At 52.5% G+C, this 23,017-nt stretch overlaps 1 protein-coding gene, 1 long non-coding RNA gene and 2 other non-coding genes across 4 annotated transcripts; 2 read left to right on the top strand and 2 right to left on the bottom strand.

Moving 5' to 3' along the window:
• Positions 1–1,232: 1,232 nt before the first annotated feature.
• Positions 1,233–1,314, top strand: TRNAS-GCU. The gene has a single exon. It is a non-coding gene; the product is annotated as a tRNA-Ser (tRNA).
• A 2,808-nt stretch (positions 1,315–4,122) lies between these two features.
• TRNAM-CAU lies at positions 4,123–4,194 on the bottom strand. Its single transcript has one exon. It is a non-coding gene; the product is annotated as a tRNA-Met (tRNA).
• A 3,080-nt stretch (positions 4,195–7,274) lies between these two features.
• Positions 7,275–14,013, bottom strand: POM121L2 (POM121 transmembrane nucleoporin like 2). The gene is made up of 4 exons (XM_023253571.2): positions 13,968–14,013; positions 12,367–12,545; positions 8,457–12,143; positions 7,275–8,254 (listed from the first exon to the last, which is right to left on the bottom strand). Exons 1-3 carry the CDS (start codon positions 14,011–14,013, stop codon positions 8,697–8,699), a joined length of 3,672 nt encoding a protein of 1,223 aa, XP_023109339.2. The 3' UTR covers positions 7,275–8,254; positions 8,457–8,696.
• A 3,687-nt stretch (positions 14,014–17,700) lies between these two features.
• Positions 17,701–23,008, top strand: LOC109500266. Its single transcript, XR_002157942.3, has 2 exons — positions 17,701–18,308; positions 22,777–23,008. It is a non-coding gene; the product is annotated as an uncharacterized LOC109500266 (long non-coding RNA).

The following is a 23,017-nucleotide window of genomic DNA, read 5'->3' as shown; positions in this document are numbered from 1 at the left end:
CGGAGAATTCATGCCACCGAGGCCAGAGGGCTGGAGATCGGGACACAGAAACACTTTCCTAAAATGTCCCTTCCCGACCACGCACCTGCTCCTGATGGATGTGAGCCGTCCCTGCTTCCACATCCCCTTGCAAATCAGGCCAGTCTATTTCCTTTTATGCGACAGACTTCTGCGACCTGTGACCTCGGGGGTAAAAATATCCCCACTGACAAGAAAGGACAATCGGAAATACTGGCGTCTCCGACATTCTGGAAGTATCGTCTGTAGGCAGGACAGGGGGCGGCGTCTCAGTTGCATATTTTATACGATTTCTTGGAGAAGGAGGTGACAAATTTCGCATCTACTTCAGAGTAACATCATACTAAACGAAAGGGAACAGACATGTATCACGGAAAGTTGGCGCTTTAATTCTTTTTACTTATTCAGACTCATAAGAAAATCCTCCTTGACTTTTGTCAAAGAAAAGAGAACCACATTTTGTAAAAGTTATTTGTACACGGTTGCAAGTCCCTTCTTTGCTAGCACTTTCATTCACTGCTACCATGTATTTATTAAATTCAGTGACAGGAAATGTATTAAAGAGTCTACTTTAAATAATGCACCTTAAGTAATCATAAAAGCACACTTTCATAAAAGCACACTTATTCAAAAGCACAAACTAGGGGTCTTTTTGCTGTTAACCTCCACCAAAGTCTTATTCCAGTCGTCAGTTTTCCTCTGTGGACACATGACCTGATGGGGAAAAATATTCCTGGCCCTTTCACTAAAGAATGCATTTCCAATGCAATGCTGTTTCACATATGTAATAAACTACCTGTCAAACTTATCTTTGTAGATCTTGTTGTGTGAAATGAAATGCAAAGCTAATTCAAGTCGGCAGAAGATAGATTAATTGTCCCTGGAAATAAGTAAAAATTAGACTTCAATTTATGCTCCCTGTTGCATAGCGGCAGGATAGGGTCTTCGAGCGCAAAATACATATCGGGATAAAATTCTGGAAGGCAAGTGTGAGTACTGAGGAAGGAAGACAATTGAGGCTGGAGGCCCCGGCGGGCTAAAATGGGATTAACAAAACGGGGAAGGCTACCTGGAGGAAGGTGGAAAGGACTAGAGGTAGGAAATCCCTGCCACGACTGTGATTTGAAAAACAATGCCACAGCTCGGGGTCACAGAGCAAAGCTTGGCCGAAAGTAAGACTTTAAAGAGGTACCTAAAAGGCTTATCGCTCGTGGGACGAGGTGGCCGAGTGGTTAAGGCGATGGACTGCTAATCCATTGTGCTCTGCACGCGTGGGTTCGAATCCCACCCTCGTCGGCCCTGGCTGTCGGGAGCGCGGGCGTGAGTTTTGCACTCTTCACCTTGGTGTGCGACGTTCCGCCTTCAGTGCGACGTTCCGCCTTCACACCCTCCATCCCCTTCCGACGGCGGTTTCCTTGCCATCTTGCACGGCGGGAGGAGGGCGAGTGCTCCCTTTTAGAGCGCCGCCTGCTGCTTCCGCCCCCTTCCGCGGTCGCGGAGCTGGGGACTCAGGCACAGCATCCCTGTGGCGCACAGTCCTTGGCCCCAGTCACGTCGGGGCTCAAATCGCAGAACCAAAGCAGCCGAGGCTTCGGTCCGACGCCGGCTTCCCCTCCTGGGAACAGTTTACAACTCTGTTCGCCGCCTCCTTCCTTCCTCAAGCCGCAGGAATCCTTACCTTTCCTTGTTTCCCGTCACAGCCCAGCGCTTGGGAACCTCCCGTCTCGAATTCGCTTCAAAATGCTGATGGGCGGTGGGCGGGTCAGAGCAGAAACGACCTCCACAAAACACTGCTAATGGTTTAAGGTGTTTGGTGGGAATTTGCGTGGATATTACACAGTTCCTGTTACTTTTTCAAACGGCCAGAACAAGGGTCTTAAACTTTTCACTTGGAAATAACTTCGATCTTAAAGAAAATTGGTAAGAATAAGAATAGAACAAAACCCACCTCTATACCTTTTATTGGGATTCACCTATTAACATTTTGTCCCATTTCCTCCCTCTCTCTCCCTCCCTGCCTCTCTGATTCAGTCTCCATGTTCGGTCTATCTCCATTTCTCCCTATTTTTTTTTTTTTTTCAGAACCACGGAAGAGTAAATTGTATGTTTCATGGCCTTTTGCTTTTAAATACTTAAGTAGATATTTCCTAAAACTAAGGATATTCTTTATGTATAACGACAGTATATGTATCCGTTCAGTGTATTTAACAATGATACTGTTTTTAAAATCTCTCACCTGTATTTCAATTTTGTCTACTGGCCCAGTAATGCCTCTTAGAGCATCCCCTCCCCCAGTACAGATTAGGTATTGTATCATTTGTCCAAAAACATGTTTTTTACTTCAATTCCAGTTAGTTAAGTTCAGTTGTCCATCTTTAATCTAAAACATCATCGCAGCCTCTCTTTGTATGTCATGATATTGACATTTTTAAAGAATACAGTAGCTGCTCACTTTGTTGTTTGTTTTGTTGTTCTTTAAGAAAATTTCTTACATTTTTTAAATTTTTAATTTTTAAAAATTTTTAAATTAAATTTTTTTCTTTTAATAAGTTTCTTAAATTTATTTTTATATAAATTCTCGGTGGCGGGTCAGGTCATGATCTCAGGGTTCGTGAAAGTGCGGAGACTGTTTAGGATTCTCTATCTCCCTCTCTCTCTGATCCTCCCCCACTCGCTCCATCTCTCAAATAAATAGGCTTCAAAAACAATTTTTTTTTAAAAGAGCTTTTCCTGAACCTACTGGGTTTTGATAGCTTTTTTTTGCATACATACATATAAATTTTTATTGATATGAAATTCACATTACAATTCACCATATAACCATTTCAAAATCTATAATTCAGTGACTTCTAGTTCATTCACAAGGTTGTGTAACCACCACCACTATCAGGTTCTAGAACATTCCTTTTTTATTTTTTTTTTTGATCTTCTGTGATTGTTTATTTAGTTTTGCCTTTTTTTTTTTTTTTTTTTAATTTACATCCAAGTAAGTTAGCATATAGTACAACAATGATTTCAGGGGTAGTTGATTGCTTTATAAGTCAAAATAATCTTCATGCCAAAGTGGCCCACCTTGGGGGAGCCTGCCTGCCCTTGGCCCACCAAAGTTACCCCTCAGATTTAGCATGCATTAATAATTCTTACCTGAACCCATCTTTACTAAGGCGGTTGCAAAATGATGCAACTTCAGCTCCAACACTGTCTGCACGTTCTGTGACAAGTCAGGGCGCACACCTTTAAATGCAAAGGATCAAAGCTGTGCCTCCTCCTCCCCCCTGCCCTGGTCCCGGCCCCCCTCACCTTGCTTCTATTTTTCCATAGGATTTCCTCTTCATTTTCATTATTTAAGGTCCTTGTTGTTACAGGAATTTCTATTTTCTTGTTATAATGTAGAGACTCACTAAAGAGTGCTTTACTTACAAAATTTTCCTCATAAACACATTTTTGCAAATACCTTAATGACTTCCATTTTTCCCCCTGAATTTGTCCATGGGATCCTGATGCACACACTTTTTTACTTTAATGCATTCCTTCCATTTTCTTCTACCATTTCACATGTAACTTCTTTGCATCTGTTCCATAAAATCTGATCCATAAAATCCTACAAATGGCGTCTTTGTGATTATTACAACATGCATTGCTTTAGCGAAGGACTCCCAAAACATTCCCATTAACTTGACCTAAATGTGATAAACCGTGCACAGGGCTGCATAAAGAAGTGAGGAGCAGGACACTGATGCCCAAGTAAAATGCAATATAGTCATTGGGCAGAAGTCAATGAAAATGTTTTTCCGTCAAGTGTAAAAAAAATAGAAAACTATAACCGGAGACAAGCATGTATTCTGAAAGATATAATGCTGATCCACCGGAAATGAAAGGTAAATTTGTCACCTCTTCCCAAGTAAGAAGGGTGAGGTTTGCATCTCTTTTGAAATGAGAAGGGCAGCTTTTGCAAAAAGAAAAAATAAAGAAAAATACCCAGTTGTAGAAATTAGGTAAAGGGTGAAAAAACATTGCAGGAGTTGTAAAGAACAAACAACAACAACAAAAAAAAGATGCCTTTAATTCTACCTTTCCCCCCTGAAGGTGGGAAAGGAGGAACCCTAGCAGAGGATGGTTTCGATCCATCGACCTCTGGGTTATGGGCCCAGCACGCTCCCGCTGCGCCACTCTGCTAGTCGTGACATTTGCTCACCTATTTCCTCCCTATGAACATGATCAGGTATCACATTTCCTTGTATAGGTAAATTGTGATTTGTTTGTAAGATACAATCCTACTCGGGAATAAAAACAATATTTTTTTGTGAATTTTATCATACATGTAACGACACAATTCAATCTCAGAAACATCACGCTGGGCAAAAAATGCCACACAAGATGATGTACTATAGGATTCTACTTATGTGAAGTTCAAGAGCAAACGAAACTATCTGGTGACAGAAATCAGAAGAGGGATTAGCTTGTAGGATGCAGCACCGACGGGCAAGGTGGCAAGAGACAACCGTCTGGAGTAAGGGGAATGTTCTCAGCCTTGATGCGAATGGTGGTCACACGGGATGCACTCAAGATCTATGCATTTTACTGCATGTAAAATATACTTCAATAAACTGCTGAAAACACGGAGGGGACCACAGAGATGTAATAACCAAAAAGGAAGAGAGGGAGGGAGAGCAAGAGAAGAGAAAGGAAAAGAAAGAAGGAAAGAAGGAAGCAGGGAGGAAGGGAAAGTGGGAGAGAGAGACCAAAGAAAAAGTACTTTCTATGTATACTTCAGGGAGCTAAGGCAACAGTGGCCCCCAAAGCTTCCCAAAATAAGGTGTGGAGCCACGAAGAGCTCCCTGGGAGCAGGAGAAGATCCCCAACACTCTTTGGGGAAGCGCCTGAGCCAGGCCTCCAGCAGCCAGTGCGCGGTCAGCGCAGAAGGTCGCTTTGGCGAACCCTGGCGGCCGCCTCACGCCCTCAAGCGCGCGGGCAAGATGGCGGCCGTCGCACACACTCGCGCGCGGGCAAGATGGCGGCCGCCGCACACCCTCCCCTGCCCCCCAAGCGCGGGCAAGAACGGCCGCTTGAGGAAAAGCTGCTCCTATAGATTTGAGCGCATTCTCCTCAAGGACGGAAAGAAAATTGACTTCTGAAGTGTTCCTTCCAGGGCTGCATTTCCTTCATATCAGTTCTAAGAGTGTATCAAGAAAGATCAAAACTAAAACGTGGATATTAGTTTTCTGGAAGCACATTCTCAGACAGGTAGAAATCACGTCCTTTCACCCAGTTACAGAATTTTTCAAGACTTCTGTGTACACACAACAGGCTTAGGTTTTCTCCACGTTGTCCGCAAGGTCACAGTTCCACCGGCACTAGGCAATCTAGAAGATTCTCGGTGGTTGCTCGCTGGGGAGGTGGTCTTGTGTCCCTGTGAGGAAGAACGGTGTCCACAAACACGCGCTCAGAGGCTCTGGAAAGCTGCTCCTGAAGGCGGGGGCCTCTCTAAGACCTGGCCGACTGGTTCTGTGAGGAAGGCCAAACAAACACAATCTGTGTGGCGCTTTATGCTGGAGGCCGGAGAAAGTACTGAGGAGAGAAGGGGCCCCTCACACGGCCACCCTCCTCCTCATGCTCTCCTCTGTGACCCAGCCCAGTGTGATGTGACTAGAAAGCGTCCATCTGCCACAGGAGAATGCTCAGCAAAACTGAGCGGTCTGCCCCGTCTCCGGCCACACCCGGAACGACAACATTAACGTGGGTCAAATGCCCTTCTCTCTCCTTAATAGGAAACGTATTTGTATTTTTTTTTTGGAACAGTCTAGAAGGCTTTAAAATGAGAACCCGAAAATACAATATATATATATATATATATATATATATATACACATATATCTTGTCTTCTACACTCGGTGGACACACGTCTCACCCCAACCAGGGTAGTCTGCTTGAGCAGAAATCTCATTTAGATGGCAAAAGAAAAACAAAAAAGGAGAAACTACAACCACAGTGAAAATGTAGATTTCTCGAGAATAGGGCACAGGCTTGCGCATAGTGTGAGGAAAACATGGAGCCTCTGAAATGCCAGAGGCTACCCTCCTGCATTTGCTGTAGCATGAAACATGCAGAAATATATTAAAAAGATGTTAAAACGTGTATATACAATAAATATGTAAAATAAACTAATCTTTACTTCAACACATCCTTTTCGAGTGCCTTCTGTTGAACGGACCATGCCCACCCACCCCCGGCCTCGTGGGGCTTTGTTTTGTCTTTCATTTTCCATGACCTTGACCTGTAGGATACGACACACTGGTGTCGTGGGTGGAAAGGAAGTGGCCAGCGAAACCGGTGTGGCGAAACAGCTCTTCACGTGATGCCCACGATCCCTCCCTCCTGATGCCCACGCCCTTGTGCGATCTCTTCTATGGCAAAGGCGACAGGAGGTACGTGGTTACATGTATGCGAGACGGGATAAGTCACAGGACATAGTATCACCCATTCACTTGCTGGGACCTAATCCTGCCGCCGCCTCCTCTCCTCACACACCCTACCTCCTGGTTGGCGCTCACAGCCAGCTACCGAGTTCGAACTCACATCCTTAACGGTGGTAGCAGGTGCCTTCGCAACCTCCCACATCTGGGGAGGGGGGCCCAGTCCGTCCCCCGTTTGATTCCTCCCTCACGTGACAGCCACAGCAGTCAAACCCAAACTTGTCTCTTTCTTGCTTAAAATCTCTCCCCTGTTCTCTGCCGTGTTTAGGACCCGGTCCACACCGCGTGCCCATCTACCTGCCTGCTTCTCCCCGGCCACGCCCGGAGGCCTCCCAGGTGATCCTCCCTGCAGGTGATCCCAACACACATCCACTGTGTCTCCCAGACCGGCCTGTGCCCGTGCTCGGTCTTTGGCCCCGCGACGCCCTTTTCTACTTGGTGCTCGGAACACCCGAAGGCAGAATGCGAGTCGAAGTGTTCAGCTACCGTGTCAAGGGCAGCAGACAAAATCCTATACGTTCCTCTTGCGCCCACCCCCCACCCCCCACGTATGATGGCAATCTTGGGTCAGGCGATGCCTTTAAAAGTCGCGACAGCATGGATATTTAGAGTCAGACATCCCTGCAGCGGGGTTCTGGCTCTGATGATCTGCTGAGAGAGAGGAGTGAGCACGGACTTTGAAGCCGTGAGGCTTTAAATCCCAAATCTAGCCCTTTACTAACTGGGTGCGCTCGGGCCCCATCTCTACTGCCGGGGGTTTAACAGTCATTCCTGTGTCAGAAGCTTATTTCAAAATTTTATTTGCGTGTCATCAACCGGTTTAAGATTCTTTTTCCCCCTGGGCCTCTTCCAAGGGATCCATAAGGCAGGAGATAGACGGAGCGCGGGCGTCATTGTCGCCTCCTTTCGTGGGTTCACTAGTGCTGAGGACTGTGTACCTTCTTACTCCCCTTGGTTAGGGAACAGAGGTCTGCCGGGTATCTGCTGTTCTCCCTTGCTTCTCAGGTGCTAGAGGCTTCCTGCCCCTGTCTGTCCCCTCCGGGAGAGATGTGTGTGTGGAGCGGTGATTTCGCCAGGTAGAAATTAAAAGAAAAAAAAAAAATGAAGTGTAGACTTCGGTTCCCTAACTTGGGCAGTTCTGGCTCCCGCCGCAAGGATCGTGACCTTTAATGGGGAGAGAGAAGTCATCCCTTCACGTCAAAACACTGCGGTGAATTCAGGAACCAACACGCGCAGCCCTTAAGTGGGGCTGCGTGCCCCCCACCGTCGGCCAGGTTCTGGAGACCTTTTCACGCGTGCTCTGGCTCTACCCACGTGGCACCGTCCCTACAGGCCATCCCACCTCCAAACCCAGCTCAAAGCTGGAAATGTGCTGAGCGATGAGCGCGCGTCTCCGCACGGACGCGCCAGAGAGCGCCCGGCCTGGAAGGAGGCTGGCCCGGGGCTTTCCTTTTGTGGAATGAGGAGTGGCCGCTGGGATCCGAGGGACTGAGACTTGACTTGCCAAGCTCTTAGGGGCTAAATGGGCAGAGAAAGGGACGGGGAAGAGCCTGGGACACCGCTCCTGGGAAGAGACCGGAACAGCTTGGGGTGGGGGGGAAAGGGGTACAGGGAAGAGAAGCCCATCTCGGTGCCCTTGAGGGTTGGTCAGTCAAGGAAAATTACGGCAGATTTCATCAAGTTCGATTCAAGGTCACATTATATCAAAAGCTCCTCCGGGACTCATCGAAGCACAAAGCGATGCCAAGTCAGGGTAGGCATTCCTAGGGCACCAGAGAAAGGGCACTGCTTCTTAGGGCCAAGTAGAAGCTGGCTAAGACTTAGACAGCATCTGCCCCTCCCCCTAAGGATGCCGGGAGTGTGGGCTGTGCTCCCAGCCTTCCCCACCCCCACCCCCACCCCCACCCCCTGGCCTGTCTGTTCCCAAGGAGAGAGCCCGAGGCAGGGTCCTGACTGCGCTCCCACCTGACGCGGAGAGGAGTGGGCAAGAAGGGGAGTTTCTTCAACTCCAGAGGTTTGGTTCCACCCGGTTTCATCCCGCTGTTACCACGAGGTACTTGGTCCTCTGATTTCTTCTAGATGATGGATCAGGGTGAGTATGTGGAAGCTCCAGCCTTAGATCTGGGGTATGTTTGCGTTAGAGAATTGGAGGGCACCGAGCTCGTCACAATACGGAGGCCCAGACCAGGGGATGGGGGGCACCGGCTACTTCTTGTGGGCGTGATGCCTTCGGGAATGCGCCTGTTCCCGACTCTTTGGGGTTTTTGATTTTGCTCCGATGGAAAATGAAGAGGCCGATGGTCTGAAAGGTCCTCTCCCAACGGAACTGCGGGCAGGTGGAGAGGCCATCCCAAAGCCAAGGCCGCTGCTCCTGGTAAGGGGCCCGGGGACAGGGGTGCTCTGAGCAAAGGGGGCCATGCCGGGGCCCCCAAACATAGTCTTTCTTGCCGAGGTGTTGGTCCTCCCCAAGACCAAAGGCTTGCTCTGGCTGGCCAGGCCCCGGGTGTTCTGGCTCCGGCCTTTCCCAAAGGGCGTGAGGGCGGCACCCGTGGTCCCACTTCGCAGTGCTGCGGTGCTGAACGCTCCAGAGTCCGAGCTCCTGTCCGGGGCGGTCACACTGACCCCGGACTCCCCGCAGTCCATAGGGGTCACCAATCCCCCGAAGGCAAAAGGCCGGGGGGCCGTGCTGCCGAACACGGAGCCGGCCGCCCCTCCCCGGCGGGTCTGGGCCGCAGCTCCAAAGCCGGCTGCGCCGGTTTGGCCAAAGGGAGACCCCGCCGGAGCGCTGCCCAAGTTTGGCGGGACGCCGCTGGAGGGGGCGGAGGGGACGCGACAGGTGGAGGCGGAGGGCGTCAGACCCCCAGAGGCCGACCGCGCGGTCTTACCGAAGGCTGGCCCAGCCGGGGTCGGGGCAGGGGCTGCCGTTGCCCACGTCCCCGGACCGAAAGGACTAGTGACACTCGGGCCCGGCGGGGCCGCGGGTGCCCCCTGCTCCTGCCCATCTGGAGCCCCAAGTGCCGGCTGGAGAGGGGCTCCTTGGGAGGGTGGGAAGGGGGGCCTTGAGCCCGCCCCCGAGGGCGCGGCGAGTGCGGAGCCGACGCCGGAGGCTCGGGCCGTTAATGCCGACCGGCTCCCGGCCGCGGGCGCGGAGACTGGCAGAGGCGGGCCCCGCAGATCGGCAGAGCTCTTACGAGGGGGCATCTGCACAGCGCCGGAAAGAACCTGGCTGAAGATGGTGACCGTGTGCACGGCAGGGACGGGGGCACGCGGGTGTGGGGGGAAGATGAAGCTTGTGGCTTGGGAGAAGCAGGCCCTGAAGGCACAGGAGGCACCGAGAAGGAACGCGCGGCAGGCAGGGGCGCGGTCAGCCTGGTCCACGGCGCCGCTGAGACTCACCGCGCCGATGTCCACGGGGGGCGGGAAAGGAGAGTCTTGGCAAGCGCGGGCCGGGGTGGCGGACACGACCACGGCGGTAGCCTTGAGCAGGCTGCGGAGGAGATGGGGGGGAGCAGGGGGAGCGGGGGGCGAGGTGTGCTCGGAAGAGGAAGGAGCTACCCCGGGCCCGGTTTGACGGGGTCCTCCGCGGCCAAAGACGGGCCTGAAGGTAGGGGCCAAGAGACCCGGGGCTGAAGGTGCCGAGGCGGTGGCCGAAATGCTGGGACGTAAGGAGTCTCCGATCTCGCCGTTGGGCGGGAGCCCCAAAGTGGGGTGTGGCGTGGGGTGGGCCGAAGCTGCCGCAGGAGGCGCAGATGCAGGGGGGAGGGGAGCCCGGCCGCCCAGAAAGGCCACCCTTTGCCCGGCGGGCGGTGCGGGGGTGAGGGCCGGCCGCTCCGGGGGCGCGGCGGTCCCGCCGGCCTGAGCCGCGGGGGGTGGCCTGGTGGCGTCCGAGGCTGGCGGCGGGGCGGAAGCAGGGGTCAGACGGAGCCAGGTGGCTGCGGACTCGGAGTCAGAAGAGGGGCGCGGAAGGGGCTCTGGCTGCGAGCAGCCGCGTGAGGGCAGCGGGCTGACTTCCTTCAGGGGCGAGAGCGCCGCGGGGACCGCCCGGCCGGGGGACGGTGGCGAGGCCGCCGGAGGCTCCCGCGTCTCTGCGAAGCTTCCCGACCGCGGATCCGCGTCCTGGGTTCGAGCTGTGCCTGCACCGGGCGGACCGGGAGACGCGGCAGGCCGAGCGGCGGAGCCCGGCTCGGGGACACAGCGTGTGGGGACCTCGGTCCCGTCCTCTCGGGCTGTACTGCTCCACCGGAGCCCGACTTCGTGCCGCGAGGCCTGGTCCTCGTCAGGGTCCGCATCGCGGAGCCCGGGAGGTGGACCCGGGGTCCCAGGGCTGCGCCTCGGCCGCGGAGGCCCCTGACCCTGCGGCTCAGAGCCGCCGGAACACGCCGGGGACCTGGCCGGTGGCGGTGGCCCTGGAGACGGAGACCGGCGACCCTTTCCTTTCTTTCTCACCGGCCATTCTGGGGGCTGCAGGGCCGCACCGGGCGCCCTTCGCTTCCCGGGCGCGCCGAGCGGTCTGGACGAGCTGTAAGAGCTGCTGATGGCGTTTCTCGGGGAGCGCGGGGGGCCCCCCGAGTGCGCGCGGGCCTCGGGGCTCCGGGAGGGGCAGCCGGGCCCCCCGCTCGCGCTGCGGTCCGGGCCCAGGGAGTCCGGGCTTCTCCTCAGCGGCCCCGGCCGGGGCTCGAAAGACGCGAGGACCCCGTTTCTCAGCAGGGGCCGAAATGCGGACGGCCTGAGGTCCGGGCTCCGCCTGGCGGCCTGCAGGCCCCCGGGACGGGGCGGGTCTTTCCAGCCCGCCCTCCCCTTCGTGCACCCCCGGAGCGCCCGCAGCACCGTCTCCTTTGCGCAGGGGTCCGGGGGCTTCTCGGAGGCCGGGGGCCCAGCGGAACGGATCGCGCGCGCGGGCCAGGGCTTGGGGGGTGCGATCCTCACGATGACCGGGCTCCACCGCGCTCGCGGGTGCCGGAGGGACCAGACGCTGCGCCTGAAGTAGCTGTCCCACCAGTCCGACGGCAGCGGCCCCACGATGGCGTTGCGGGGCCTCTTCATGGGGAAGCGCCTCCAGGCCTCGTCGACGCGGCCCGTGGGGTCCCGGCCGGGCGGCCTCCGGGGGGGCCGGTGCCGCGGCGCGGGGTGGGCGCGGTGGACGCGCTGCACCTGCTCGGTGGCGTGCGCGCGCGCCCGGGCCGGGGACGACGGCGGGGACCCCGGCCTGCCCAGGTAGCCGCCCATGCGGAGCGACGCGGCAGCCGGGCCACCGGGCGGGTTTCGGTTCCCGAGGTCGGAGTCGGCGTTCGCCGCGTTCCCCCGACGGTTGGGACCCTGGCGCGAGGAATGGGCGAGGCTCTCGGGGCGCTCGCCCGCCCCCCACCCCCCCGCCCGCAGGCCCGGCGCCCGGAGGGAAGGGAGGAGGGGACCCCGGGCCGCGCGCCCCGCCGGGGACGGTGCGGCCCGAGCGCACCGAGGCTCGAGCAGCCTGAGTCCAGGGGCGCGGGATCGGGGTGCACGGTGACCGCCCTGGAGGCCGCGCTGGCGATCCGCGAGCCGGTTCCCACCTTCCCCTTTCCCGCCGCCCTCACCTTCTCGCCGCCAGTGACCAGCCACCTCCCGGGCCCGTCCGACGTCTCCCCGCCGCCGAATCCGAATCCCGGTCGCCCTCTAGGCGTCGGGGGAAGGCAGAAGGGGATGGAGAGGGACCCAGAGCCTGGAGGGCGCCCAGAGTCCTGGAGGGTTCCAGATCAGCACTTTCATAAGGGTTTATGTGCTGCCGAGCTCTCTAGGCTCCATCCGGAACCAGATGCCAGAGGTGCCTTTTCACAGACGGAGGGACCAGAGTCAGCCCCAGGCTCCCGACCCCAGAGTTCAAGTGAGCTGAGGTTACTTCTCGAAGTTCCCGGCTGAAGGCCCCAGGAGGCAGAGGGGACCGTGGGGAGAGCCCCCAGCAGGAGGTCAGCCTCGGAGGAGTGGAGCCGGGGAGGGACCGGACTGAGAGGACCTTGAGACTGGGCTCTGGGTCTGGGTTCAGGGGGCAGGCCGGGCAAGTGATGGGACTCTGCAGGGCTGACAACAGAGCGCAGATCCCTGGGCCTAGGACAGGGTGGGTCCGTGCGAGGACTCTTTACGAGAAAGTAAACATAGGAATAACCTGAATGTCCAAAAACGGGACTTAGTTAAATAAATTATGGTACAGCTATAAAATAGAACAACAACGTTAAGTCAGACCTTTATGTATCCACGTGTAACTATGTCCATGATACATAAGGTTCTTTTAATCTCATATAACTTTAAATACTAGGCTTTCTGGGTGTGAAAGTGTGGCTATAGATTTTTAATGTTTATTTATTTTGAGAGACAGAGACAGAGACAGAGAGCTTGAGTGGAGGAGGGACAGAGAGAGGGAGACCCGGAACCCGAAGCAGGCTCCAGGCTCTGAGCTGTCAGCAGAGAGCCCCACCAGGGCTCAAACCCACCAACTGGTGAGATCACGACCTGAGCCGAACGCTAAGGGACTGAGCCACCCGGTAGATTTTTAGATAAAGATGTGCTCAGAGAGGAAGGGAGGATATTGACCAAACTATTAACATAATGGTTATCTCTGGGGTGGTGATAGAGTGGCTTTGGAAGGAATCCTTTTTGGCTTTCCTGCCCTGTTTCAAACTTTCAACAAGATTACATCTCCTAAAAAAATCAAACGATTTCCATTTTCAAAGAGAAAGACTAAAAAGGAAAAAAAACCGGTTGCAAAGAAGATGTATTTGAACTCAGTGTCTGGGGCCAGGAGAAGAGCAGGGGGGCACTGAAGAGTCAGGAATCCAGTCAAAGGGAGGTGGACTATGATCCTTGACAGCAGCCTGGCTGAGGCGCAGGGAGAGTGAGAGGGGAGAATAGAAGACTGCTTGGAACATTGCTGTGTGCACGATGGCGTGACAGTATAACTGAGTTAGAGGTCCCTGCCAGGTAAGGAGACAGAAAGCGTCACAACTCTTGGTGCTGAAAGAAAAAATGGATCAGCTGGATTTCATTAAAATTAAAAAACAAAAACAAAAACAAAAACAAACAGGGGCGCCTGGGTGGCGCAGTCAGTTAAGCGCCCGACTTCAGCCAGGTCACGATCTCGCGGTCCGTGAGTTCGAGCCCCGCGTCGGGCTCTGGGCTGATGGCTCAGAGCCTGGAGCCTGTTTCCGATTCTGTGTCTCCCTCTCTCTCTGCCCCTCCCCCGTTCATGCTCTGTCTCTCTGTGTCCCAAAAATAAATAAACGTTGAAAAAAAATTAAAAAAAAAACACCTTCTGCTCTGCACAATACTGTTAAGGGAATGAAAAGACAAGCCACAGACTGAGAGAAAATATTTGCAAAACATATCTGCCGGAAGACTCGTCTCTAAAATATACCTAGAACTGTTAGAACTCACAATGAGTGTTTCAAAACCCAGTTTCAAAAGGGACAAAGGACCTGAACAGAGAACTCCCCGTGGAAGGTATACAGATGGCCGACAGACGTAGCAAGAAGTGCTTGGCATTGGACGTCATTAGGGAATCACAAATTCAAGCATCAGTGAGATACCAAGGCGCACGTATCGGAATGGCTAAAATCCAGGGCACTGGCAACACCAAAAGTTGGTGGGGATGTGGGTCGACGGGAACTCTCACTTATTGCTGGTGGAAATGCAAACCGGGCAATAGCCACTTTGCAAGACACGTGGGAAGTTTCTTACAAGAGAAAACATAGTCTTACCGTGCCATCCAGCAACCACACTGCTAGGTATTTACCCAAAGGAGCTGAAAAGTTTTGCCCATGCAAAAACCTGCACATGAATGTTGGTGGAAGTTTTATCTCTAGTTGTCAGGAATTGGAAGCAGCCAAGGAGTACTTCGCTAGAGGAATAAACCGTGGCACATTCCTACAGTGGAATAGTATTCAGCACCAGATGGAAATGAACTATCAAGTCACGAAAAAGACACGGAGGAACCTTAAGACTGTATTGCTACGCAAACAAAACCAGTCTGAGAAGGCCACGTGCCGTTTGATTCCCGCTCTATTACATTCTGGAAAACACAAACCTATAGAGAGTAAAAACATCGGTGGTTTCGGGAAGTGGGGAAATCGGTGGGGCACAGGGGACTTAATTCTGCGTGAAACCACACCGGTGGTCACAAGATGTTGTGTATTTGGCAAAACCCGTAGAATGTAGGACAAAAGAGTGAACCCGAATGTAAACTCTGTACTTTAGTTAATAATAATGTACCAATATTGATTCACCAGTAGTAACCAATGTACCACACCAAGAAGATGTGGATGGGAGGGGAATCAGGAGTGGAAGTAGGGGGAGGAGACAGTGTAAGGAAACTTTCTCTTCTATTTTTCTGCAAACCTAAAACTGTTCTTAAAGATATAAAGTCTGCTAATTTTAAAAATTAAAATGGGGGCGCCTGGGGGGCTCAGTCGGTTTAGCCTCCGACACTTGACTTCAGCTCAGGTCTGATCTCGCGGTTCATGGGTTCGTGAGTTTGAGCCCTGTGTGGGGCTCTTCGCTGGCTGACGGTGTGGAGCCTGCTTGGGTCTCTCTCTCTCTCTCTCTCTCTCTCTCTCTCTCTCTCTCTCTCTCTCTCTCTCCCCCCTCCCTGCTTGTGCTCTCTTTCTGTCAAAAATAAATAAATCATTTATTAAAAAAATGAAATTTGCAATGTCTTGGCGCTTGGACTCCATGCCTCAGTCCTCTTAAAACGGCCCTATGATTTACTTAACACAATAGGTAAATCACAGGTGCGTCGCTGTTTTGTTGTTTAAGCAAGTAACGCAGGCATTCAGCACATCGTCAGTTACGCGGGAAATTAAGGCAATTGTTGACAGTTCGCGTCGGCGAAATTGACAAGCCAAGGTTTAGCGCGGCTCGCTTTACCTGTCTGCCCTTGTGCCGGATCCCCTTCCCCGGGATCTGGGGCCAGGGCCTTGGGGTGAACTGAAATTCGTTCCGGGAGAGAGAGACGGGAGGGGTGCGGCCTAGGAGGATGGGGGTGGTGGGTCAGGGCCGCTTCCAGAGTTTGGGTGATAGAGACCAAGGCAGACCTGGGGAGAGGGAGGGTGCAGGGGGCCGGGACGGGTGTGGGGGTGGGGAGGGGCAGGCCCTGCGGGCAAGAGTTGCTGGAGAGTAAGGCAGGTTGGGGCAGAAAGCGCCGGAGCGGCGGCGGCTCAGGCTCTGACCTCTGACGGAAAGATTCTTCTAAAAGGAGTGCCAGTTTCTGTATAGAGAATGATGCTACTTATATTTAAAAAAAAAAAAAAAAGTTTATATGTGTTTCTGGGGGGCGGGGGGGTGCCCATTCGTGGACGCAGGCCGTGAGAACGTGGTAGCTTCAGTTCCTGTCTCCCGGGACGGTATTGCCAGGAAGCCAGGGTGCCGGACCGAAAAGGAAGCCTCGTGACGCAGGCTGCAGCCAGAGGGGGACGCGCGTGCGACAGGTGTGGGAGATGGGGGGAGGACAGGCCGGAGGAGGGGGCCCAGGTCCCTCAGGAGAGGTTGGGGGCCCGCGGGGCCGTGCTCCCTGAGGCTCTAGGATGGGGCTGGTTTTGGGGGTGCGGGAAACACCCCCAGGGGCTGGAAGAGGCAGGTGCTCCCGGAACCTACTGCGGGAGCGAGTGTGCGCTGCACGGCAGCGGGGAACCCTTGGACCGAGAAGTCCCCGTTCCCGCCCCCAGGCTTCCAGCCCCTCGGGGTCCCACTGGCGCCGCCGAAGGAGTCGAGGACGGTTTGCTGCCCCGGCTCCGCCTGACGAGCAGGCGAGGACGCGCTGACACCACTTGCGTAAAGGTCGGAAGCGGGCACACCACGTGTCTGGCCACGCCTAGATTTGTGGCGCGTCTATAAACAACCGCACAAGAATGGTGAACACACACTAGCAACGCCTCTGGGTGGAAAGGTGGCATCGAGGAGGAGCGATCTGAGGCTTTAAAGCTCCAGGCAGGCTCTGATTTCTCAAGCTGTGTTGTGCAAATCGGCGAATTCGTTTTGCTTTACATATTGCATCTGGGGGCTTTGTTTTGTAAGTTTAAATCCAGGTTAGTTAACACATCATGTAATAATGATTTCAGAAATAGAATTTAGTGATTCGTCACTTACATACAACAGCCAGTGCCCACCCCAGCAAGTGCCCCCCTCGATGCCCATCACCCATCTAGCGCCTCCCCCCCCCCCACACCTCCCAGCAACCCTCAGTTTGTTCTCTGTATTTATGAGTCTCTTACGGTCTGCCTCCCTCTCTGCTTTTATCGTATTTTTCCTTCCCTTCCCCCATGTTCATCCGTTGTGTTGCTCAAATTCCACACATGAGTGAAATCGTATGCTAATTGTCTTTCTCTGGCTGACTTATTTCTATATATTGCATTTTTGTTTTTTTTTTAATTTTTTTTAACATTCATTTATTTTTGAGACAGAGAGCATGAACAGGGGATGGTCAGAGAAAGAGGGAGACACAGAATCTGAAACAGGCTCCAGGCTCTGAGCTGTCAGCACAGAGCCCGACGCGGGGCTTGAACCCCACGGACCGCGAGATCATGACCTGAGTCGAAGTCGGACGCTTAACCGACTGAGCCACCCAGGCGCCCCTATATATTGCATTTTTGAATGGGTATGTGGTTTTATGCAGTCTACTTTCCACACTGGAATATAATGTATCCGGGTCAATCTTATGCGGTTGAAAGCAATTAAGTTACAGTAAAAAAAAATTTTTTTTTTTAATCTTAAGTATCTTGTATGTACCCACTAACAGAGGGACAAGGGATTCTATTAAAGTTTGGGGGTTTGGCTCCTTGGACAGAACACGGCGTTTCAGATCGCTTTCTAAGAAAACTTCAGAGATATGAACCCTCGCTGAACGTTTTGCTCTCACGGCAGCGTCCGAAGGGGGAAAAACTGCTCTGGGACGCTGCAAGAAGGCCCGCGTGAAAGCCGCGGGGCGGTTCCCTCTGTCAGCCGGCTGAAGTTCAGGAGTGACTCCCCTCCCCGGCGGAGCCCCGCAGCCCCGGGGAACCCAACAGAAGGTTCCACGCACCGTGGGCGTTGACGACAGCACGTGGGCCCAGGTGTTGGCGGTGCCACTGTAAGTAACGAGTCCCCGCGACGTGCCAGGGGGGCGCGGCCTCCGGGACAGCGAGCCGAGCAGGGCACGCCCGGCAGAGGGCGCTCGCGGAGGGCGGCGGGGGCAGAGGGGCGGGGCCTTCGCTTGCAGCGGCGCCGCGGTCCCGGCCTCCCGGCGCAGCGTGGGGAGCCTCGGCCTGCGATCGCGGGCCCCGGAAGCTTCCTTCGGCGAGGATTCCGCGAAGCCTCCCGCTCTGAGAACGTGAGGGAGGTTTGCAGAGTCCTGCAGGCGTTTCTTGTTCTCACTTAGCGCCCGCTTCGCGGGGACAGAAGGGCCCTGCGTTGCTTCAGCGCCTTTCCGGTCGTCTTCTCGAAACCCCGCCTGTTTTCCCACCGGAAGGCCCAGCGCTGTCTCTTTGGTCACCAAACACGACTCTTTGTCTTTTTGTTTTCTCTTCACCCCCCGCTCCCTTCCCTTATGCCTCTTTTCCTCGTCTGCTCCTTCTGTCCCCGAGCAGCGTTCGGCAGGACGGATCCGGGAGGCGGACTGCCTGGCATCGGTTCAGTCCCCGCGGCATCTTCGCCGGGTGGCCCTGGCCGAGACTCTCTGCCTGTCCTCGTCTGTAAAGTAGGAGCGGTCCCCGTTCGGCCCTCGGAGGAGTTTGTGAGAATAAACTAAAGTGAGTCTCTGTGAAGCATTAGAACGCGGCTCTATACGTCGTAAGCGCTGGACAAGTGTTTATCGAATACGTAAGTCGTCTTCTCTTACCTTTATGGTAAACTTCCTGCATTCAAGGCCATCTCAGCGTCTTTTTCCACGTTCACGTTGCTTTTAACATTCCTCTCACATTTTAAATACATTTTGGCATTGATTATTTTGCTTCTGCTTTAGTTAATTCCGTTCGTGACTTCCCTCTACTGTTTTTTGTTTTTTTTATTCCTCCCCTCTTCCTTCTCTGTATTTCATACATGAAGCGACTTTCTTAAAAGGTCCAATTCCCAGGAGGCGGTTAAGCATCTGACTCTGGATCTCAGCTCTTGGTCTCGCTGTGTGGGTTGGGGCTCCGCGCTGCGCTGGGCGTGGAGACTGCTTAAAATAAAAACAAAAGACAAAATATCCGAGTCTCAATCCCCTTTGCTGGGTAACCTCTTGTCTTCTGTTATAACTTCTCTTGCTTTTTTTTTTTCCTGCCTTATGTTTTATTCATCGTTATTACCGTCCCTTTCTTTCGCATTTAAGATGCTTTGCAGACGTTCCAGACGTTCTACACATTTTCTTTATGCTTTTTGCAGCCACTTATGTACCAAGCTCTTCTCCTTTTTCCTGGGACTCACTCTCTATCGTTCTGCAAGTGGCTTTTGATTTTCTCTGATTTCACCAGTGGACGTGTATAGCTTTTATTCCTGTTTCTCCCGGGAGCCGTTCAAAATTTCTTTGCATACAGCTCTTCAAAGTCTAGCATTCTCCTTTCATCTCATGTTGTAGCCCCGTGGAGCATCAGTACTCTTGTTACCATAGCAACTGTCTCTTGTCTTCCACTTTGCTGCCACTGGTTTACACATTTCATTTTTATTTTCTTTCTTCATTCTTAGTCCTCTTTCCATGGATCCCCTTAATTTCCTCTTTCCCTTCTTTATTTTTGCTCATCCTCTTATTAAATGTGTTCTCTTGGGGTTTTTTTTTGTTTTGTTTTCCATTATTTTTTAATCCTTGTATGTCAATCAAGATTTCCAGTATTGTTTTAATAATGCCTTTAATTATTCTTTTAGCTTTTAATATCTGTACGTATATAGTTGTCTAGAAACCCAGGCAACCCAGGCATTCTTTTTTTTTTATCCATTATCTTTGCGCCTTGCCTGTTTGCTTAATCTTTTCTTTGTTTCTGGGGCTTCTCTTTAATATTTTAGGCCTTCTTGATGCAAACCTCGTGCTGGTTTACACACCTCCACTTTCGCGTTGTTGTGATCACTGTATTTTCTCCTTCCTCAGCTTGTCTTTGTAGGATTGGTCAGGGTTCACCAGAGAAACGGAACAAAGGGCATCTGGAGAGGGTGAGACAGAGAGAGAAATTTTAGGGAACTGGCTCACCCCGCGGTGGGGACTGACAAGTCCCAGTTCTGCAGGGGGAGCCGCTGGACTGGAGCCGCAGGGAAGAGTTGTCACAGTTCCAGCCCAAAGGCAGTCTGGGGCAGAATTTTGTTACTGATTGGATGACACCCACCACATTCTGTAGGGAGGGTATCCCGATTTGCCCCAAGTCTGATTTAAATATTAGTCTCATCTAAAAAATACCTTCAAGTAATATCCAGACTGGTGCTTGACCAAATTAATACCTGGACACAGGTCGCTTAGACAAGTGAACACCTCAAATTAACCGCCCCCCCCCTTCCAAGCTCTCTCCCTGTGAACGTTCCTCTTCAGTCTCCTCCTTCTCGGGGCTCAGGACCCGTCCTCTGCTTGTCCCCTCTGCCCTCGCTTTCTCCAGAGCAGCTTTGCATAGTGTGCCTTTCTAAAGGCTTTCAACAGACGCCACCCAGAATGGCACCCCAACCGGAGGGGGGGCGCTTGCAAAACCAAGGTGGCTGAGCCATTCCCTCCCAGAGCCACCAAGCAGGTCGCGACACAAAACGACAAACTCTCAAAGCACGCTGTCTGCATTGCACACACCCCCTCCCCTTCCCTCCGACAAGCCACACCACGACCACAGCCTGCCGTCTCCACAGTCATGGAACTGGACGGTGGGCGGACAGACGCCCGTTCCTGTGAGTTTTCTCGTTCGTCTCAGAGTTCCAGAACAGTTGCTTCTGTTCCTTGTGGCCGGCTTATTGGTTGCTCCGGTGGAGGGAGGGATTCTGGGAGCCCCTACTCTGGCACTTTCTTGACGTCCTGTGTGTTCACCGGTCAAGGACGTTTCTTGCAGGCACGTTATAATTGGCTCTTGCTTTTTTTTTTTTTTTATCCTGCCTGACAACATGCAGCTTTTAATTGTTATACTTAGTCTATTTACGATCGGCTTCTGTAATTTGTGAGTTCCGTCTATTTAAGTCTACCATCTTGCAATGTTCCTATTTGTCCCCATTGTTATTTGTTTCTCTCCCCCGACACGCCCCTTTTTGACCATATCCCGATTGAGTTTTTTAATGTTTATTTATGTTGAGAGAGAGAGAGAGGCAGCACGAGTGGGGGAGGGGCAGAGAGACAGGAGATTCCAGGCAGGCTCCCCGCTGTGAGCCCAGTGCCCAGCGTGGGGCTCAAACTCACTAAACCATGAGATCATGACCTGAGTGGAGATCAAGATCGGATGCTTAACCGACTGAGCCACCCAAGCGGCCCAATAGCCTGATTAATTTTAAGCAAGAATGTGATGCCATCAGACAGAATGTAATTATTTTCCACATAATAAATATGTTGAGGGGCGCCTGGGTGGCTCAGTCGGTTAAGCGTCCGACTTCGGCTCAGGTCATGATCTCACGGTTTGTGAGTTCAAGTCCCGCGTCGGGCTCTGTGCTGACAGCTCAGAGCCTGGAGCCTGTTTCAGATTCTGTGTCTCCCTCTCTCTCTGACCCTCCCCCGTTCATGCTCTGTCTCTCCCTGTCTCAAAAATAAATAAAAACGTTAAAAAAATTTAAGATAAATATGTTGAATGGCAAAGTCAAGCAAGAAAATTGAACTAATTGTAAATGCACCACAGAACACCAGAAAAGAGATTTTCAAGTCATGAGTTAAAAAGTAAGTTTGGGGGGTGCCTGGGTGGCTCAGTCCGTTAAGCCTTCGGCTCGGGTCATGATCTCGAGATTTACCGGTTCGAGCCCCGAGTCAGGCTGTGTGCTGACAGCTCGGAGCCTGGAGCCTGCTTCGGATTCTGTGTCTCCCTCTCTCTCTGCCCCTACCCCCTCACGCTCTGTCTCTCTCTCCTTCAAAAATAAATAAACATAAAAAAACTTAAAAAAAAGTTTGGAAGAACGAGCCAGGAAAGGAGGGATAGAGTGCTTATTTGTAGGAAATAGAATTAGTATGACATTTCTTCCCCCTATGAAGGGGGAGTTGTAAAAAAAAATATTTAAATGATGCCACTTTCAGCTCTAAACTCAATTAATGCTCCTGCCTGAGAGAGGAGAAACAAATATGGAGTGTAAAATCGTGAGTAGCGTTTGGCAAATGTATATGCGGTCAGTAGTTCTGGAATTCGGGAGGAAGGTCTTGGCCAGAAACCATCACTCGGATAACAATGAGTCGTTGCAAGTTCCTACATGTTACAGGATCGTCCAAACTCCTTAAGACTCTCCGCGTGTAGTTTCTTTTGCTTTAGATGTTGAAGATGCATATTTTTGAAGATTTCATTTTTGAGGAATCTCTACATCCTGCGTGGGGCTTGAACCCACAACCCCAAGATCGAGTCGTCCGCTCCACCGACTGAGCCCACGTGCTGGGCATCGAGGATGGTTAAGTGGAGGTTGAAATCGTGGGAGTGAATGGGATTGCTAGGAAAGAGCATGGAGTGAGGGCAGAACCCACGAGAAACGCGGAGGTGCAGGGATCGGAAAACAGGGCTGCGGGGGGGAAAGGTCAGAAGAGGAAGCTGAATGAGAAATGGGACAGCAGAAGACGAGGAGTAGCAAGGATGTGGGAGCGGTCGGTGGTGACCAGCCGTCCAGTCTTCTGCCAAGAGTTTTATATATACCTCGTGAAGAAAAGGAGAGGTCTACAATTTCTAGGTCAGTGTCAGGAGAAGGGCTGCTTGTTAATTAAACGACTGAGACTTTGTCGTTTCTGTTGGCTGGCTGGAAAGTGAATTTGTCTGGTACCTTAATGAATACAGCCGATCCCTTTACCCACCTCCGTGGGACCCTCACGGCATCTGTAAACGGGAGAGAGAGAGAGAGAGAGAGAGCGGGGGAGGGGCAGAGAGAGAGGGAGACACAGAATCCGAAGCAGGCTCCAGGCTCCGAGCCGTCAGCCCAGAGCCCGACGTGGGCCTCGAACCCACCAACCGTGAGATCACGACCTGAGCTGAGATCCAGAGTCAGACGTCCAACCGACTGAGCCACCCAGATGCCCCACCTGTACTACTGTTGTCCATAAAAGGGACAAAATATTTAAAATTAAAGCTTAGAATTAAAAAAAAAACAATATTGGAATTTGAAGAAAAATTGCCTTTTGTTATATTCTACATTGTCCTTATTTTTTCTTTCTTTCTTTCTTTTTTGCTTTTTGCAGAATTGTCTTTAAAGTAGAACAGACCCCTCCTGGAAAATGGCCTAGAACGAGGATCAAAGTGTGCACGCGAAGCTGAACTGGTCCATACAGGGAAACGCTCCTCCAGGAGTGTGAACGGGGCATGACACCGAGCCTCTGGAGACGGCACAGATGTGCTATGGATCCCTGAACATTCGTTCTAGGGCCCCCGCGACTGCTGTCATAGTGGAAATAGATTTATGTGACCCTTTAAGTGACGCTG

This window comes from Felis catus, chromosome B2, assembly GCF_018350175.1.
Source record: "Felis catus isolate Fca126 chromosome B2, F.catus_Fca126_mat1.0, whole genome shotgun sequence".
Classification (NCBI taxonomy): domain Eukaryota; kingdom Metazoa; phylum Chordata; class Mammalia; order Carnivora; family Felidae; genus Felis; species Felis catus.
This window is presented reverse-complemented; position numbering and strand designations above follow the sequence as displayed.